We start from the raw sequence: 20797 nt of genomic DNA, 5'->3' as shown, positions 1-20797 counted from the left end.
ACACTGACTGAAGCAGGAAGTAGTCTTCCCGATTAGCTAATATCTATCCTAGTGCTTAGTACAGTGCCTGGCACATAGAAAGCACTTAAAAAATACCATAAAAAAAGAGGTTGGATGGGAGAAGGCCAGTTGGAAGGACTGCTTAAAGTGAGCAATGGGTTCAAAGAGTAACAGGTGGACAGGCAGTGAGTATGTCCTTCGAGAGAAATTAATCGAGATTTTAATTGAGCCATTCCAGAAGCCGCACTTTGTGTTCAAAGGAGCCTCGAAGGGCAGAAAAAGCACCATTTTTGCCTGTCAGCTCTCACTCCCACTAATAGTATTCTCGTAAACGACTGTTCTATCAATGAATGGTGTAATATCCTTCCTTTTGTGGAATTGCCCTAATTTCATTTCCAATGAGGAATTCAAAGCGGGTGTCATTTGTTAAAGGAAGTTAAAGGCGACGAACCGAGTCGCGAAGAGAGGGCCAATTTAGAATCGAGTCATCTGGAAGTCAAGTAAGACAAATGTCAGAGCTCCAGAATAATGATCTTTTTCTCTTCTAGCCAGCAAGCTGCTCGCTTACAGAACAGCGATATATTCTCCGACATACGGGAGGAGCCCGTTCGACCCAACAAACCCGAAGCCACTCTTTCTATCAACGTGGGGGTATTCAGATAGCATCTGATGGCTGTTTTGCTGGCTAGGCCGGTTTTATGAGCGTGATAACGAGTTAGGATGGAATCCCATTGAAAGGACATGCTTTCTTGAGGGCTCCTAATGAAACAAATGCAATAGCTGACGGAGGACTGCAGACATCTCCTGAATTTTCTCTTGGTAGATTGCTGGATCCTCAGGCAATATGAGTCTTCCCCTCAGGTGAGGCAAATGCACTTTATCAATCAGAAACTATATGCAGGTAACATGTGACGAGTATTTAGGGAAATGTCATACATGTATAAATCTGACGCTGCAGCATCATTACAGTGGTTGACCTGCTTCACTTAAGGATGCCATTTTTGTAAGAAATCCTGACCTCTTTAGTTTTGCATTCCTAAACAGCTGATTGAATGCTCGTTCAAATGACTTGTTAAATCTGAGGAATTTATCATTTTAATATCAGTTTTGAGGCACCGTCTTGGTTTTTTTTTTCTTTCCATCAATGCCCCAGGCTGCAGCCTGAGCAGCTCTAAGCCTGCCAAGGTGACACCTTCAAGAAAGTGCAGCTTAATGGTCCTTATCGTGCCTTGTTTTGATATTTTTCTCCATCATCTTTTCTACCTGTTAAAGTGGTTATATTGAACTATGGTAAAGCAGTAGCTCCCATTGGCTATTAGAAAGCAGTGCTCTTTTTAGCCATCAGTCAGGAGGCAAAATAAAAAATAAGTGCAAGCTGAAATCACTTTGCAAAAATTTACTCTGGTCAGCAGAGAATAAAGAATCAAATGTGCCTAAAATCTGAAATGAAGTCAGGAGGTTGAATCTTCTAGCCGTCCTGTTGGCTTCGGGTTTGCAGATACAGGAATCCAGGTGATATATTCTGCCTTCACATTTTGTTATCCAACATATTACAAGAGGAGTGTGATAACCCAGATAAGCTTATCATTTATTCACGGTTTAGATAGTTGGGTAATCTGGACCTCAGATGAGTATTGTATTAGTTCTTCAGAAGCCTGTGTTAAAGGAGGGGAAATGAACCAAGTTAAATATAGGTCTTTTCTTGGAACTTCAAACATCATCAAAAACTTTTTTTATTTAAAAGGATAGCTATAGAACTTGGGCAAAATTCAGAGACCTTTTTTCTGCCTGAAATGCACCCCCAAACTTTTAATAAAATATGATATTGCGTTGTCACAAGTTTATTCATTCCGAGGATTGAAGGAGCTCATCTGAAAATGGCACACAAGCCTGTTTCAAATTGGAACTTTGGAACACATTTCTTAGAAATGGAAAATAGTAAATTTCTCAGCTTCGTTACCCATCAGAGGAGGCTTTTCAGTACTTCCTGTAGCTAACTGAGTTGATCGTGTATCTTCTCTGGCAAAGATCATTTTTTTATAGCAAATTAACCAAAATACTCATCAGAATTTTGTCATCATAGAAGCTCATATTTTCACATGTTCTGAGAGGAATGTTTATTGGGATGTTTTGTTTGCAAAGACATTTACGGTTGACTAAGCACAAGCCAAGGAAATGCAAATTGCTCTTTTTTCATATAAAAGAATGGGAAAAATGACTTGAAAAACTCATAACAGTAGGGAATGAAAAAGATTATTAATAGCATTTTTATTAAGTGCTTTAGAAGAGGAAGAATTCTCTTTACTTTCTTCCCCACTTTTATCTCTCCTCCTTTGCTACCCAAATATATTCAAGTCAGAGGCCGAAGTTTCTGTAAACGTTTGTCCAATATGGTGAGATGTCAGGAACTGCAGTTTGAAGTTTGTATTAAGGACTGTAGATTGATCATGTCTTTAAACTTTCCCTAAACTATCTTTATAGGAACTCTTATAAGGGCTTTTGTTTGCATAAGGAACAGTCTTTACATATTATTCCTAATAAACATTTTGATTTAATAACCAGAGAATGGGTAAACGTTCCTCTGGTTCCAAACCGCTTTGTTATATTCAGATGTACTGTAACTGACATTTTAAGCTTCTTCCTATACACATATCCAAGTTAATATTTAATACTCATTTCATCTTATGTGAAAAGTGTTGCTTTTGAGAAGCCTGGAACCTCTTTGTACGTTTAAAAAAAGAAAGTACCAATCCGATATTTTAGAATGTGCCTTTAAACGGTAATGTAGCAAACACCGCACTATATCCAAACTAAATTCCTTGTTTCAAATGAGTTTCCCCTTAAGGACTTTTCATTTAGGGGGGCGGGGGGTTCAAATTGAGAAATTTTGTTGAAGAAGAATGATACCGTTTTAAAATATGATTTTGATTTTGCCATACGTTGGTAGCTGTTCCATGCTCGGTTGGAGAGAAGAGTTGTGATTTTGTTATTTTCCAAGTGTACTTCAAACACTAAATAAAACTGGTTTCTATGAAGAAATTTTGCATTTGTCTTTTGTAGGCAAATGCAGAAATTTGGGGGACCGGACCAAACAGCCCTAATCACGGGAAACCTGACCCCCCACAATCCAGTCCAGCCGTCTGCCACAGTGTTAAGCCAGTCCTGTACTATATTTATCCATCGGTTTTGTAAAAATCTGAGGCAAGGAAGATTATGCCCAAGAAAATGGTCGCGATGGAACTGACCCTAACTCTACTGCATTGCTGTTTGGGCCTGTTATTCCTCTTTAGTCGGTCAGTCATATTTATTGAGGGCCTGCTGTGTGCAGAGCACTGTACTAAGTCCTTGGGAGAGTAGAATACAACAATAAAGACGCATTCCCTGCCCACAACGAGCTTACAGTCTAGACTCGAGACAGTCTACAGTCGAGAAGTAGCATGGTGTAGTGGATAGTGGGTTGGCCTAGGACTCAGAAGGTCGTGCGTTCTAATCCTGCCTCTGCTACTGTTCTGCTGTGTGACCATGGGCAAGTCACTTCTCTGGACCTCAGTTACCTCATCTGGAAAATGAGGATTGAGACTGTGAGAGCCTGACATGAGTCATTCTTAGATAATATCACTGTTATTATCATCATCATCATCATTATTATTATTCCCTCTATTTCTGTCCCAGAATCCTCTGTGAGCTAGCGACCTTATGTCAACCAATATCCTGGTACCATTTCCCAATCACACAGCAATAGTGTTCCACACAGTTGGAGTGCATTAATAGATATCATTGTTATATTCAGTAAAATTGAATCTTTTCTGGGAAGCTAGAAGCTTCCAATTCCGGGCGTTTTGTTAGTCGAAAGATGTTGCCTGTAGAGCCAGCTCCCTCTTGTGATTTATTTTCAGAGTGAACAGAGGTCTTAAAATCTTGGGGAGACTGTTTCTTATCTGTAACCCGTGGTGATTTCCCACTGGGAATGGTTTGGTTTACGTTGAGAAACTGTCTGTGGCCCCCAAGGGAGAAAGCGTTGATAGTGTTCCGATCTTTTGCAAAGCTGAGTCCAGAGATCACAGTGTCGATAAAACTTGGCTCCATTCCCCTCCTCCAAAATTTCAGTAATTGTTCAGCTGTTCATCTTTCCAGTTGCCTGCTTACCTGGGTTGCTTCTGCGGTCTTGTGGAATGACATACTACTCCTGCTCTTTAGGTGGGCTGTGAACATCTCCTTAGTCCCTATTGACAGAGGACCTGGGTTCCAATCCCACCTCTGTCGATTGCCTGCTGTGTGACTGGGCATCCACTTCCTCATCTATAGAAAGGGGATTCGATACCTCCTTCTTAGACTGGGAGCCCCACGTGGGATAGGGACTGCGTCTAACCCGATTATATCTTGTATCACCTCCAGTGCTTAGTACGGTGCTTGGCACACAGTAAGTGCTTAACAAATACCCTAATTGTTATGATTAATATTATCATAGAAGTAGTACCATTTTGCACAGAGTTTGAAGAGAGTGGTGCACTGCTGCTGTTGAGAGATATTATGCTCCGTGACCCCAGAGTGTGTGCCAACCCTGTTTGACCTCCTTGCATCAGGTTCTGCTGACCACTGGGGTCATGTGCAAGTGTTGGGGTGACTCGCTGGTCCCCGTCTTCACAACTGGAAAAACAGGCAAGGCACATGGGAATTTAGCATGGCTTAGTGGAAAGAGCATGAGACGGGGAGACAGGAGATGTGCATTCTAGTCCCAGCTTTGCCTTGGCCTGCTGTGTGACCTTGGGCAAATCACTTAACCTCTCTCGCTCTTTTTTTTTCGGTATTTGTTAAGTTCTCACTAGATGCAGGCACTCTACTAAGCACTGGGGTAGATACAAGTTCACCAGGTTAGACACAGTCCCAAATAGGGCTCCCAGTAATCCCCTTTTCACAGATGAGGGAACTGAGGCACAGAGAGGTGAAGTGACTTGCCCAAAATCATACAGCAGTGGCAGAGCTGGGATTAGAACCCAGGTCCTTCTGACTCCCAAGCCCGTGCTCTACCCACTAGGCCATGCTGCTTCTCTAGACCTCAGGTTGCTCATACCTAGAGTGGGAATGACTTGAAAGTTTGTGTCAGAATTGACTGCCAACCATTAAGACATTTCCCATAAAAATGGCTTTGGCCATCACTGAATAATTTTGAGATAGTTATTCAATCAATCAATCGTATTTATTGAGCGCTTACTATGTGCAGAGCACTGTACTAAGTGCTTGGGAAGTACAAATTGGCAACACATATAGACAGTCCCTACCCAACAGTGGGCTCACAGTCTAAAAGACTAAAAGTCTAAAAGACAGTCTAAAAGACTAAAAGTATTCACGTCTACTGCTTGCTGTTAACTTGTTGAGAAGCAGCGTGGATGGAGCATGGGCCTATGAGTAATAAGGACACAAGTTCTAATCCTAACTCCACCACTTTTCTGCTGTGTGACCTTGGGCAAGTCACTTATCTTCTCTGTGCCTCAATTACCTCTTCTATAAAAAGGGGATTAAGATTGTGAACCCTATCTTGTACCTAGTGCTTAGAACAGTGCCTGGCCCAACATAAGTGCTTAAGAAATATCATTTAAAAAAACCCAAACTATTCTGGAGGCAGGCTCTGATGACCTTAGCAGAGTAAATACATGGCTATGGGATGACAACAGGCCTGAAGACTAACAATATATCCGAGTCAGCACCAAGGAAACCATACACGAAACCAGATATTTCATTGCTGTTCCGTGGACAGACTCGTCTTATGCCGTCGTTGTCTCCAACCCATAGCGACGCCACGGACATATCTCTCCCTGAACGTCCCACCTCCACCTGCAATCATTCTGGTAGTGGATCCGTAGAGTTTTCTTGGTAAAAGTGCAGAAGTGGTTTGCTGTTGCTGCCTTCCGCGCAGTAAACCTGAATCTCTACCCTCGACTCCCTCCCATGCTGCTGCTGCCCAGCACAGGGGAGTTTTGATGTGTAGCAATCAATCAATCAATCAATCAATCGTATTTATTGAGCGCTTACTATGTGCAGAGCACTGTACTAAGCGCTTGGGAAGTACAAATTGGCAACATATAGAGACAGTCCCTACCCAACAGTGGGCTCACAGTCTAAAAGGGGGAGACAGAGAACAAAACCAAACATACTAACAAAATAAAATAAATAGGATAGATATGTACAAGTAAAATAAATAAATAAATAGAGTAATAAATATGTACAAATATATATACATATATACAGGTGCTGTGGGGAAGGGAAGGAGGTAAGATGGGGGGGATGGAGCAGATTGCCTTCCACTTTCCAGCCATTGCCCAAGCTAGGAATGGAATGGATGGGCCTCTGCTGGACTTTCCCTCCTGTTGTTGAGGCTGGTAGAGTAATGGAAACTCTCCAAGTGCAACCTTGAGAGGGGCCCATGAGAAGCAGCATGGGTCAGTGGAAAGAGCCCGTGCTTGAGAGTCAGAGGTCGTGGGTTCTAATCCCAGCTCCGCCACTTAGCTGTGTGACTTGTTACCTGATCACCTTGTTACCTCCCCAGCGCTTAGAACAGTGCTTTGCACATAGTGCTTTATAAATGCCATTATTATTATGGCATTTATTAAGCGCTTACTATGTGCAAAGCACTGTTCTAAGCGCTGGGGAGGTTACAAGGTGATCAGGTTGTCCCACGGTGGGCTCACAGTCTTCATCCCCATTTTCCAGATGAGGTAACTGGGGCACAGAGAAGTTAAAAGACTTGCCCAAAGTCACACAGCTGACAATTGGCCTTGCTGGGATTTGAACCCATGACCTCTGACTCCAAAGCCCAGGCTCTTTCCACCGAGCCACAGGCCTAGAGAAGCAGCGTGGCTTGGTGGAAAGAGCCCGGGATTTGGAGTCAGAGGTCATGGGTTCTAATTCCAGCTCTGCCACTTGGCTGTGTGACTTTGGGAAAGACCCTTAACTTCTCAGTGCCTGTTACCTCATCAGTAGAATGGGGATTAAGACTGTGAGCCTCATGTGGGACAACCTGATCACCTTGTAACCTCCCCAGCTCTTAGAACAGTGCTTTGCACATAGTAAGCGCTTAATAAATGCTATTATTATTATGGCTTAAGGGGGGGTAGGCAGGGCCTAGAGAAGCAGTGTGGCTCAGTGGAAAGACCACATGGGCTTTGGAGTCAGAGGTCATGGGTTCAAACCCCGACTCCGCCAATTATCTGCTGTGCAACTTTGGGCAAGCACTTAACTTCTCTGTGCCTCAGTTACCTCATCTGTAAAATGGGGATTAAGACTGTGAGCCCCTCGTGGGACAACCTGATGGCCTTGTACCCTCCCCAGCGCTTAGAACAGTGCCGTACATATAGTAAGCGATTGTTAAATGCCATTGATTATGATTATGATTATGATTATTAGTGACGGAGGGGGGGCCTGGTCTCTTGGGGGTGTGGCCAGGCAGGACGGGTCGTGGCCTAAGGGTTGGGCGAGGCCTAGTCTCGTTGGGGTGGGGGTAGGCTGGGCCTAGAGAAGCAGTATGGCTCAGTGGAAAGAGCCCGGGCTGTGAGCTCGTTGGGGCGGGAACTGTCTGCTTATGGTTGTATCGTCCTCCCCCAGGCGTTTAGTACAGGGCTTTGCATAGACTAAGCGCTCAATAAATAGGCTTGAAGAGAAGCAGCGTGGCGGCTCAGTGGAAAGAGCCCGGGCTTGGGAGTCAAGGTCGTGGGTTCTGATCCCGGCTCCGCCACTTGTCAGCCGGGTGACTTTGGGCAAGTCACTCAACTTCTCTGTGCCTCGGTTACCTCGTCTGTAAAATGGGGATTAAGACGGTGAGCCCCCCGTGGAACAACCTGATCACCTTGTATCCCTCCCCAGGGCTTAGAACAGTGTTTTGCACATAGTAAATGCTTAACAGATAGCTTAGGAGTCCGAAGTCATGGGTTCTAATGACGACTCCGCCACTTGTCAACTATGTGACTTTGGGCAAGTCACTTCACTTCTCTGTGCCTCACATACCTCATCCGTAAAATGGGGATTAAGAGCCCCACATGGGACAACCTGGTCACCTTGTAACCTCCCCAGTGCTTAGAACAGTGCTTTGCACATAGTAAACGCTTAATAAATGTCATTATTATTATTATTCTGAACTAAGCGGGGTAGGCGGGGTCTAGAGAAGTACTGTGGCACAGTGGAAAGAGCCTGGGCTTTGGAATCACAGGTCATGGGTTCAAACCCCGCTCTACCAATTATCAGCTGTGTAACTTTGGGCAAGTTACTTAACTTCTCTGTGCCTGTTACCTCATCTGTAAAATGGGGATTAAGACTGTGAGCCCCTCGTGGGGCAACCTGATCACCTTGTAACTTCCCCAGCGCTTAGAACAGTGCTTTGCACATAATAAGCAATTAATAAATGTCATTATTATTATTATTATTATTATAAGGGGTGTAGGCGTGGTCTAGAGAAGCAGCATGGCTCAGTGGAAAGAGCCCAGGCTTTGGAATCACAGGTCATGGGTTCTAATTCCAGCTCCGCCACTTGTCAGCTGTGTGACTTTGGGCACTTCCCTTAACTTCTCTGCGCCTCAGTTACCTCATCCATAAAATGGGGATTAAGACTGTGAGCCCCATGTGGGGCAACCTGATCACCTTGCCCCCCCCCCCCCCCCACCCGGCGCTTAGAACAGTGCTTTGTGCATAGTAAGCGCTTAACAAAATGCCATCATCATTATTATTATGTGATATTATTATATAATTACAGTATGTATTATATACAGTATATATTAATCAATCAATCAATCATTTATATTTATTGAGCGCTTACTGTGTGTGCAGAGCACTGTACTAAGCGCTTGGGAAGTACAAGTCCGCAACACATAGAGACAGTCCCTACCCAACAGCGGGCTCACAGTCTAGAAGGGGGAGACAGAGAACAAAACCAAACATACTAACAAAATAAAATAAATAGAATAGATATGTACAAATAAAATAAATAAATAGAGTAATAAATATGTACAAACACATATACAGGTGTATATACATATATACAGGTGTATATATTACATACAGTATATAATATTAGATAATACCTTATAATATACTACTATATTATATAATAATATAATTATCATGTAATGTAATATGTTATATTGTATGATTATAACTACATTATTATATAATGTACATATAATATGCACACACGTACATATTGCCTATTACATATGTACATATTTATAATAACTATATTATTATATATAATTACATACTACAAATTACATATGTACGCATGTATGATAACTACATGATTATATAATATCTAAAAGATATTATATAATATCTTTTAGACTGTGAGCCCACTGTTGGGTAGGGACTGTCTCTATATGTTGCCAGTTGGTACTTCCCAAGCGCCTAGTACAGTGCTCTGCACATAGTAAGCGCTCAATAAATACGATGGATGATGATGATGATAATTTTTATGAGGGATGGGGCGGGGACTAAATGGATAGGCGGGGCCTAGGCTCGAAGGGGCGTGGCCGTCGGTCTCGCCGCCGTTGCTAGGGCCGCGCAGGCGGTTAGCAACGGAACGCTGCCGCCCCGCGCACGCGCACGCGGCACCGCCGGGGGGCGGCGCAGGCGCAGTGGCGCCGGTGCGTGGTGCATGCCGGGAGGAGGAGGGCGGCGGAGGAGGAGGAGGAGGAGGGCGGGCGCCATGATGAGCGGAGCCGTGGTGAGGCGGACCCAGGAGGCGCTGGGGAAGGTCATCAAGAAGCCGCCGCTGACGGAGAAGCTGCTCAGCAAGCCGCCCTTCCGATACCTGCACGACATCGTCACCGAGGTGCGGGGCCCGCGGGGGCGGAGGGACGGGCGGACGGACCGACCGGGCCGGGCCAACGGGACGGAGCGTCCCCCCGTTGCTAGGCAACGCCCGCCGCCCCTCCTTCCCTCCGCCCGCGCGGGGATGCTGTCAGCAATCATCATCATCATCAATCGTATTTATTGAGCGCTTACTGTGTGCAGAGCGCTGGACTGAGCGCTTGGGAAGTCCAAGTTGGCGACATATAGAGACAGTCCCTACCCAACAGTGGTCTCACAGTCTAGAAGGGGGAGACAGAGAACAAAACCAAACATATTAACAAAATAAAATAAATAGAATAGATATGTACAAGTAAAATAGAGTAATAAATATGTACAAACATATCTACATATATACAGGTGCTGTGGGGAAGGGAAGGAGGTAAGATGAGGGGGACGAGGGGGAGAGGAAGGAAGGGGCTGGAGGCCTTCCCAGACTGAGCCCCTTCCTTCCTCTCCCCCTCGTCCCCCTCTCCATCCCCCCCCATCTTACCTCCTTCCCTTCCCCACACCACCTGTATCTATGGTTGCACATATTTATTACTCTATTTATTAATTAATTTATTTATTTTACTTGTACATTTCTATCCTATTTATTTTATTTTGTTGGTATGTTTGGTTCTGTTCTCTGTCTCCCCCTTTTAGACTGTAAGCCCACTGTCGGGTAGGGACTGTCTCTATGTGTTGCCAGTTTGTACTTCCCAAGCGCTTAGTACAGCGCTCTGCACATAGTAAGCGCTCAATAAATACGATTGATTGATTGATTGATTGATTTTATTTTGTTGGTATGTTTGGTTCTGTTCTCTGTCTCCCCCTTTTAGACTGTGAGCCCACTGTCGGGTAGGGACTGTCTCTATGTGTTGCCAATTTGTACTTCCCAAGCGCTTAGTACAGTGCTCTGCACATAGTGAGCGCTCGATAAATACGATTGATTGATTGATTTTATTTTGTTGGTATGTTTGGTTTTGTTCTCTGTCTCCCCCTTTTAGACTGTGAGCCCACTGTCGGGTAGGGACTGTCTCTATGTATTGCCAATTTGTACTTCCCAAGCGCTTAGTACAGCGCTCTGCACATAGTGAGCGCTCGATAAATACGATTGATTGATTGATTGATTTTATTTTGTTGGTATGTTTGGTTTTGTTCTCTGTCTCCCCCTTTTAGACTGTGAGCCCACTGTCGGGTAGGGACTGTCTCTATGTGTTGCCAATTTGTACTTCCCAAGCGCTTAGTACAGCGCTCTGCACATAGTAAGCGCTCGATAAATGCGATTGATTGGTTGATTGATTGAGGTAAGATGTGGGGGGGTGGAGGGGGGAGAGGAAGGAAGGGGCTCAGCCTGGGAAGGCCTCCTGGAGGAGGTGAGCTCTCAGCAGGGCCTTGAAGGGAGGAAGGGAGCTAGCTTGGCGGATGGGCAGAGGGATTGGGGGCATTCCAGGCCCGGGGGATGACGTGGGCCGGGGGTCGATGGCGGGACAGGTGAGAACGAGGTACGGTGAGGAGATAATATCAGAAATATTAGCCGTATCGCTGACAACAAGGAGAAACCCCAGGCCGGTGGGGTTCGGGACAGGATTTTACCTGTAGTGCCTTTTACTGTCTCAGCCATGGGAGGAGTCTCCCTGTTTCTTCTGTACGTCTTTAGAATAAGAAGCAGCATGGTGTAGTGGCTGGAGCCCCAGGCCTGGGATTCAGAAGGTCCTGGGTTCTAATTCCCAGCTCCGTCACTTGTCTGTCGTGTGACCTCGGGCAAGTCACTTCGCTCCTTTGCGCCTGTTACCTCATCGGCAGCATGGGCATTGAGACTGTGAGCCCCATGTGGGACAGGGACTGTGTCCAACCTGATTTGCCTGTATCCACCCCAGTGCCCGGCACACAGTACGCGCTTAAACAAGTACCACAATTATTATTGTTATTAGGAGCTTAATGAAACCATAAGAGGAGGAGGCCGGCCTTTATCCCCAAGTCAAGTGGTGTTGAGTGAAGCTTTTAGGGTCTCGGGAGTAATCATAACAATCATAACGATGGCATTTGGCTACCGCTTATTCTGTGCCAAGCACCGTTCGAAGCGCTGGACTAGATACAAGCTGATCAGGTTGTCCCACGGGGGGCTCTCAGTCTTTCTGCCCATTTTCCAGATGAGATGATAATAATAATAATGATGGCATTTGCTAAGCGCTTATTGTGCACCAAGCACTGTTCTAAGCCCTGGGGTGGAAGCAAGGTGATCAGGTTGTCCCCCGTGGGGCTCACAGTCTTAATTCCCGTTTTGCAGATGAGGTAATAATAACATTAATAATAATAGCTTCTGTTAAGCGCTTATTATATGCCAAGCACTGTTCTAAGCGCTGGACTAGATACAAGGTGATCAGGTTTAACCACGGGGGGCTCACAGTCTCCCTCCCCATTTTCCAGATGAGGTAATAATAATAATAATAGCATTTGCTAAGCGCTTATTGTGTGCCAAGCACTGTTCGAAGCCCCGGGGTGGATACCAGGTGATCAGGTTGTCCCCCATGGGGCTCACAGTCTTAATTCCCGTTTTACAGATCAGGTAATAACAATAATAATAGCTTTTGTTAATCAATTAATCAATCGTATTTAGTGAGCACTTATTGTGTGCAGAGCACTGTACTAAGCGCTTGGAAAGTACAAGTTGGCAACATAGAGAGACAGTCCCTACCCAACAGTGGGCTCACAGTCTAAAAGACTGTGAAGCGCTTTATTCTATGCCAAGCACTGTTCTAAGCGCTGGACTAGATATAAGGTGATCAGGTTTAACCACGGGGGGCTCACAGTCTCCCTCCCCATGTTCCAGATGAGGTAATAATAATAATAATAATAATAGCATTTGCTAAGCACTTATTGTGTGCCAAGCACTGTTCCAAGCCCCGGGGTGGATACCAGGTGATCAGGTTGTCCCCCGTGAGGCTCACAGTCTTAATTCCCGTTTTGCAGATGAGGTAATAATAACATTAATAATAATAGCTTTTGTTAATCAATCAATCGTACTTATTGAGCGCTTACTGTGTGCAGAGCACTGTACTAAGCGCTTGGGAAGTACAAGTTGGCAACATATAGAGACAGTCCCTACGCAACAGTGGGCTCACAGTCCAAAGGACTGTTAAGCACTTATTATATGCGAAGCACTGTTTTAAGCGCTGGACTAGATACAAGGTGATCAGGTTGTCCCACGTGGGGCTCACAGTCTTCCTCCCCATTTTCCAGATGAGATAATAATAATAATGATATTTGCTAAGCGCTTATTATGTGCCAAGCACTGTTCTAAGCCCTGGGGTGGATACAAGGTGATCAGGTTGACCCTCGTGGGGCTCACAGTCTTAATTCCCATTTTACAGATGAGGTAATAACATTAATAATAATAGCTTTTGTTAAGCGCTTATTATATGCCAAGCACTGTTCTAAGCGCTGGACTAGATACAAGGTGATCAGATTGTCCCACGGGGGGCTCACAGTCTTCCTCCCCATTTTCCAGATGAGGTAATAAGAATAATAATAATAATGGTGATGGCATTTGCTAAGCACGTATTATGTGCCAAGCACTGTTCTAAGCCCTGGGGTGGATACAGGGTGATCAGGTTGTCCCACATGGGGCTCACAGTCTTAATTCCCATTTTACAGATGAGGTAGTAATAACATTAACAATAACAGCTTTTATTAAGCGCTCACTATGTGCCAAGCACTGTTCTAAGCACTGGGGTGGATACAGGGTGATCAGGTTGCCCCACGTGGGGCTTACAGTCTTCATCCCCATTTTCCAGATGAGGTCACCGAGGCACAGCGAAGTTAAGCGACTTGCCCAGTGTCACACAGCTGACAGTTGGCGGAGCCGGGATTTGAACCCATGACCTCTGGCTCCCAAGCCCCTGCTCTTTACACTGAGCCATGCTGCTTCTCCAAGTTAGAGAACTTGGAGAAGGATGAGTAATAGTTGCTCATCCATCTCTGCGTCAAATAGAAACTCCCGTGAGCCCACTGTTGGGTAGGGACTGTCTCTATATGTTGCCAGTTTGTACTTCCCAAGCGCTTAGTACAGTGCTCTGCACATAGTAAGCGCTCAATAAATACGATTGATGATGATGATGATGCTTTGACACTCAATCAGCTTGCCCCCTCCTATTTTGCCTCACTGATCACCTACTAAAACTCAGCCTCCCCATTGCACTCCCCTGAGAGCAGCCAACTCACCGTACTTGATCTCGTCTGTCTCTCCACCATCCTCCCTCTGGTCTGAACTCCCTCCCTCTTCGTATCTGACAGACTACCACTCTCCCCACTTTTAAAGCCCTACTAAAAGCCCATCTCCTCCAGGAAGCTTTCCCTGATTGAGTTGTCATCTCCCCTGTTTGCCTTCACTTGTGCATCGCCTATGCATTTGAGTCCGTATCCCTTAATCACTCGAAAAACACCCCAGCCCCACAGCACTTATGTATAAATCCTTATACTCTGCCATTTCCGTTATTTGTAATTTATTTTATCAATCAATCAATCAATCAATCGTATTTATTGAGCGCTTACTATGTGCAGAGCACTGTACTAAGCGCTTGGGAAGTACAAATTGGCAACACATAGAGACAGTCCCTACCCAACAGTGGGCTCACAGTCTAAAAATCATCTTTATCATCATTTATCATCTTTCCTCCCCTCTAGTTTGTAAGCTTCTTGTGGGCAGGGATCAGGTCTGCCTACTCTATTGTACTATCCTCTTCCAAGCAGAGAATACCGGCCTCTGCACTTGCTAAGCACTCAGTAAATACCACTGATTATCAAGAAGTCTGGAAATCTTGCCAACAGGTGACTGCCTGGGGAAATATCCACTCCCTCCACTCTTTAAGGCCAGTTTGTATTACAGCCAGGTTATTTGGGATCCAGAGGAGCTCCGGGCTCGTTCATTTTGGGGCAGATGTGGTCATTCTTTCCCAAATTTTCTAGATCTGCCTGCATTTTCAGACAGAGAGATCCATTTCTTACTGACTCCTTTCAATAGTAAATGGAGTTTATTACCAAATACACTTAGTGGAAGAAATTGATTTGATATGAAGTGTCTAATACGCTTGTTTTCTATATGAAGTGGAGAGTACCTTGAGAGGTCTTCAAAATACTACACTCTCTATATGATGTGATATAAGCCCTCGTAAGCCTGTTATGGGTAGGGTACATATCTGCTAATCCTGTTGTATTGAACTCTCCCAAGCACTTAGTACTGTGCTCTGTATATAGTAAAGTGCTCCATAAGTACCATTGATTGATTTGTGGTGGGCTCACACAAAGGAGCAGTGAGACCATTTTTGAGACCTTAAGGTAAAAATTTCAAATGCACAAATTATTCGAATTCACCAACAATTGAAATCCAATCAGGTCAAGATATGGGTCCTGTCTCTCATATCCCTAGACCTCCGGGAATTCTTCTAAAGCAGGAAAAGCCTTGAGGTGCGCTAATAGAAAGAACAAGGAATGATGAAAGGGTTTGTGTCCCACCTCCATTACTGGTTTACTGTGTGACCTTGGGCAAGTCACTTAACCTCTCCAGGCCTAAATTTCCTCATCTATGATATGGGGATAAAATAGATTGTGAACCTTGTGGGGATCAGGGACTGTGTCTGATCTTCCAGTCTTATATCTACCTCACTGCTTAGCTCATAATAAGCCCTGATAAATGCAAATATTTAAATGAAGAGTTATGAGATATTTCTATAAAGCTATCTGTGGATAAACCTACTGCAAATAGATTATAAAATAGTTTAAGCTTTTTTAGTTTTTGAAATGCTGGTCTGGTTCAGGTGATTTTTGAGTAATAGTTTTCCTCTCTCTTTTGAAGGTAATAAAGATGACCGGTTTTATGAAGGGGCTCTACACAGATTCTGAGATGAAGTCTGATAACGTTAAGGTTGGTGTCAAAACATCCTCACCGTTTTTCCCTGATTATTTACCCTTTCCAAAGCTTCCATTTTTAAGAATTACATCGATCTATATTTGGAAAACTTTCTTCTTGGCATAATATCTAGGAAAAAAATTCCTATCTCTCTGCATTGAGACCACTGTGGAAGTGGGAAGTGGGTGGCAGAAGGATACTGTGTGGAAGTGATGAAAGCATCAATTCCCATTCCGTTTTTCCTTGAATCTTTCAGGGCAATAGGGACAACATAGTGTTCCTTATGATCCAGGAGGATAAGAGAAGATGAGATCAGGACAGTAGTGCTTTCAGGCTACATTTCTGCAAAAGTGAGGAATTCCCTTTAATTTTTTTTTAATTAATGGGTTGGTCAGAAAACAGGTGAGCAAGCAGATGCTGGGTTTTAAAATATATACGCAAAGCAGTGTGGCTTAAGGGATAGAGCACAGGCCTGGGACTCAGGAGGACCTGGGTTCTCACCCTGGCTCTGCTACTCTTCTGCTGTGTGATCTCAGGTAAGTCACTTAACTTTTCTGTGCCTCAGTTACCTCGTTTGTAAAATGGGGATTAAGACTGTGAGCCCCATGTAGGACTTGGAACATGTCCAACCTAATTATCTTCTATCTATCCAAGCATTTAGTGCAGTGCCTGGGAAATACTAAACACTTAACAAATACCATAAAAAATTACATTTTTTGACTAGGATCACACTACAGTTCTACAAAGTGGGGGTTGTGTTTCTGAAGAACAAGTTGCGGATAGCTTGTGTTGATGTATTCATGCTGTGTCCAACAGTGCATTTGTGCACAAAACAATTTATTTCAATATTGCATTGCTTTGTATCTCCCCAGAGAGAGAGAGGTGTGTGTGTGTGTGTGTGTGTGTGTTGATCCTTTATATATCATTCATTGTAGGATGCTTGGAGGATTATGTGATGATGATTGATTATGTTTGCTCTTTGTTCTTGTATACCTATTAGTTCTTTAGTTGACTTTTTATTTTTTATTGATATTCTGCTCTGAAATCCACTAATGTATTGCCTTTCTGCTCTCATGGGGAGGTTGTGTTCCCAAAGAAACTCAAATTATTATGGATCAGTCATATTATAGTAGGTATTGAATCAGTGAACATTTAATGGGACAGGGAGAATGGTGGTTTGAAGACACCACCATTATTTCTGTATTATTGTTATGCCCATCACCAGAAGATTGATTTACACTTTTGCCACTCTTCTCTCTCATACTGAATTCTGAAAAGTTGTAAAAACCCAAACTACTGTAAGATTCAGTAAGGATGAGGCAGAGACAGGAAAGAGTAGCAGCCTCGTGCTTTGACTAACGTTGTCTCCCCATTCCTTCGTGTGCAAAACTGTTTCTTTCTACATCAAATTTTGTAGATTCATTCAGTCGTATTGAGTGCTTACTGTGTGCAGAGCACTGTACTAAGCACTTGATCCAACTTGAGGATCTTGTAGTTATGTCAGAGGAAGAATATTCCCTAATACTTCAATTGTATTATGTAAATTGTAAAACATGAGTTAGAGCAATGAGTTGTATTTGAATTATTTTCATCGTCAGACTAAGACTATGTATTAAACTGTGCAAGAAAAACTACCTTGAGTAGACTGCATTCTATTGGGAAGAAATTAATGGGCACGTGTACCGATATGAATGGGTAAAATTTAAATATGTACATGTGCATGTTTAATCTGAGCACGTCAGGGTTCGTGCATCTATCAGGGTGACCCCCATTTATTTTTCCCTTCTGGCGCCTGAAGTATCTGGAAATCCATCAAACATTCTCACACTCTTACTGTGACCCATTGTTTCACATTCCTCCTCTCAGCCTCGTGTGGAGGTGAAGGGGCCGAGTCCTGATGATGGTTTTCCTCCCTTCATTACTGCAGGGGTCTTGGTTGCTATTAAGGAGTCCTCCCTGTGAGATTATCCCCTGAACCTTTCAAGAACACAGCCAAGAGTTGGCTCTGGCCCGGCCCCAGAAGGGAGAGCTAAAAAAATTAGTGAGAGACCCTCTGTCAGATTTAAGTGTCTTAGGGAAAGAGACAAGACTATCCACTTATATCAATATTTTATAGCTTGGTATATTTACCATCAGAAGACAGCAGGAGAGTGAAATTGGCCCATCAGCCGATCTTCTCCTGCCCCTCCCAAGAGCTGCTTTGCTAAGCCTGGGTGATAGGGCAGGACAGGTCAGGGTAGCGGGAATCCAGCTGGGGTGTCACCCTACTTCTATTGCTGATGTTTCACCTTCTAGTGCTGTTTTCACATATTTTCTATAATCTATGAAAAGTGTGGCCTAATGGATAGAGCATGGGCTCCAAGAGGCAAGAGGTTCCCTGAACACTGAGTGCAGCCCCCCTGGTCATTGTGAGGGGGTAGGGAGGGGGCTGCTCCCGTCCTCCGCTGCTGGATCTGGCCCTCAGAAGGAGGTTTCATTTTGGCTCCACTGCACAACAACGTCCCCGACCCCTACTTTAGCTTCTCCTTCTGAATCCTGTGTTCTTTTCCTTTAAATAATTTTGGTATTCTTCTTTGGAGCCCTTCGATTCCTCCGCATCATTGTAAAAATGGAGCCACCCAAACTAGCCACAATACTTTAATAAGCGGCTGACTAAGCAGAGAATTAACAAATGTTAGATCATTACCATTGCCATATTATCCTCACATCACAAATGCCTGCTAATTCAAAGTGTTGTAGTAATCTCGTTGCCATTCAGTCACATTTATTAAGCGCTTACTATGCGTAGAGCACTGAAATGGGCACTTGGGAAAGTACAGTACGATAATAAACAGTGGCATTCTCTGGTCACAATGAGCTCACAGTGTTGCCCTCCTCCCTTCCAGCTCATTCCGTATACTCAGTGGCCCGACGGAAAACCAACTGGCAGGAACACGGGGTGCAAGTGGTACTGTGCAAACAATCCATCGGTGGTATTTATTGAGCGCTTCCTGTGTGCAGAACACTGTACTAAGCCCTTGGGAGAGTACAGTCCAACAGATTTGGTAGGCACAATCCTTGCCCACATAGATCTTACAGCCTACAAGGGGAGACAGACATAAAAGTAAATTACAGGTAGGGAAAATAGTAGAATATAAGGATCAATCAATCGATTGTATTTATTGAGGGTTTACTGTGAGTAGAGCACTGTACTAAGCGCTTGAGAGAGTACAGTCCAACAGAATTTGTAGGCTCAATCCCTGCCCACAAGGAGTTTTCAGGGTACAGGGGGAGGCAGACGTGAAAACAGATTACACATAAGGGAAATAGTAGATTATAAGGATATACACATAAGTGCAGTGGGGCTGAAGTAAGTATCAAAGGGCTTAAAGGGCACACAACCAAGTGCATAGTGGATGCAGAGGGGAGGGCAGGAATGGGAAATGAGGGCTTAGTCCAGGAAGCCTCCTTGGAGGAGATACTTTAGGAGGATTTTGTTACGACTAATTCCGCCACAAAACTCTCTGTCCAGAAATCTCAGGTCCGAGGCTTATCCATCATTCCCGATGCGAGAACCTGATCAGTTTGTATCTAACCCAGCGCTTAGTACAGTACCTGGCACATAGTAAGTGCATAGCAAGTACCATAAAAAGTATTTTGTTAGTATGTTTGGTTTTGTTCTCTGTCTCCCCCTTTTAGACTGTGAGCCCACTGTTGGATAGGGACTGTCTCTATATGTTGCCAGTTTGTACTTCCCAAGCGCTTAGTACAGTGCTCTGCACATAGTAAGCGCTCAATAAATACGATTGATGATGATGATGATGATAACTGTGAGCTCCAGATGCGAGACTCCAACATCACCCTAGTATGTGTTTTATGGTATTTCTTATGCAGTTAGTGTGTGCTGGACACTGTTCTAAGCATTGGAGTAGATACAAGGTAGTCAGGTTGGACACAGTCCATGTCCCATATGAGGCTCAGAGTCTTAATCCCCATTTTACAGATGAGGTAACTGAGACACAGAGAAGTGAAGTGACTTGTCCAAGGTCACGCAGCAGACAAGCGGCAGAGCTGTTATTAGAACCCAGCTCCTACTGATTCCCAGGTCCATGCTCTATCCATTAGGCCGTGCTTCTTCCGCATCCTGGTATCCTAGAGGGAATAGCGAAACAGGCAGAAAAGAACGTGATCATGGCATTTAGAAAGCGCACAGTTTAAGGGGGAAAAGCCAACATGTAGAGAGGAATTAACCAGTTCGAAGTTTGTATTTGGCTCTTAAAAATGTCATCTGAAAAGAAGAACGGCAAACCCTGTGATTCCCTTCCCTGCAGTTGCTTTGGACAAGGCATGGCCTGGTGGAAAGAACACAGGCCTGGGCGTCAGAGGACCTGGACTCTAATCCTGGCTCCGTCCATTTCTTGCTGTGTGACCTTGGGCACTTCTCTTTGCCTCAGTTCCCTCAACTGTAAAATGGAGGTTTAATACCTCTTCTCCTTCCTACTTAGACTGTGAGCCCCATGCGGGACAGGGACTGTGGCCAACCTAGTTAACTTGAACCTACCCCAGTGTTTAGAACAGTGTCTGACTTATTAAGCGCTTTAACAAATACCATAAAAACGGCCAGCTCCCAATGGACAATATTTAGGGAGACAGTGTGCTGACAGCCACCCTGGAAGGTCGTCTTTGGCTTCGGGACCTCCAAGACTGAACTGGTTCCATTTGGATCGCCCCACCCTAACCCCTTTTTGGATGGGCATTTCCAGAAGTGGATAATTCCTTCTGGTTCTCCTCTAGCTGGAAACCATCCAATGTTGATGCCACAAATTGCAGATCTGTGCATAGCAAACTTGTTCAATGGGATGTTTTCCTATTTCTATTGTAAATGTCAATCTTTCCCAGGACAAAGACACAAAAATCATCTTCCTCCAGAAGGCCATAGATGTTGTTGTAATGGTTACGGGAGAACCACTGTCTGTGAAGCCCGCGCGGATCATAGCGGGGCATGAGCCCGAAAGAACTAATGAGCTGCTCCAAGCAATTGCAAAATGCTGCCTCAGTAAGGTAAGATGGTCCTGCCAAGTGATTTAAATGAGGAAT

General features: G+C 44.3%; 2 protein-coding genes and 1 non-coding gene across 8 annotated transcripts in view; 2 read left to right on the top strand and 1 right to left on the bottom strand.

Moving 5' to 3' along the window:
* USP40 (ubiquitin specific peptidase 40) overlaps nucleotides 1-3039 on the top strand; it is a 76004-nt gene extending 72965 nt beyond the window's left edge. The window contains exon 32 of the mRNA XM_038748941.1: nucleotides 549-3039. Coding sequence (XP_038604869.1) covers nucleotides 549-663 — 115 coding nt within the window. The 3' untranslated portion in view covers nucleotides 664-3039. The remainder of the gene's footprint in view (nucleotides 1-548) is intronic.
* Nucleotides 3040-6280: 3241 nt separating this feature from the next.
* On the bottom strand, nucleotides 6281-6418 carry LOC119931157. Its single transcript, XR_005452014.1, has one exon. It is a non-coding gene; the product is annotated as a small nucleolar RNA SNORA7 (small nucleolar RNA).
* Nucleotides 6419-9670: 3252 nt separating this feature from the next.
* Nucleotides 9671-20797, top strand: part of TRAF3IP1 (TRAF3 interacting protein 1) — a 57267-nt gene continuing 46140 nt past the window's right edge. For all 6 annotated transcript variants that reach the window (XM_038749715.1, XM_038749721.1, XM_038749719.1 and 3 more), the window contains exons 1-3: nucleotides 9671-9814; nucleotides 15668-15736; nucleotides 20600-20761. In XM_038749715.1, coding sequence (XP_038605643.1) covers nucleotides 9689-9814; nucleotides 15668-15736; nucleotides 20600-20761 — 357 coding nt within the window. In that variant the 5' untranslated portion in view covers nucleotides 9671-9688. The remainder of the gene's footprint in view (nucleotides 9815-15667; nucleotides 15737-20599; nucleotides 20762-20797) is intronic.

The sequence above is a fragment of the Tachyglossus aculeatus genome, chromosome 7 (assembly GCF_015852505.1).
Source record: "Tachyglossus aculeatus isolate mTacAcu1 chromosome 7, mTacAcu1.pri, whole genome shotgun sequence".
Lineage (NCBI taxonomy): Eukaryota > Metazoa > Chordata > Mammalia > Monotremata > Tachyglossidae > Tachyglossus > Tachyglossus aculeatus.
Note: the sequence above shows the minus strand (reverse complement) of the source record. Positions and strands in the feature narration are given on the sequence as shown.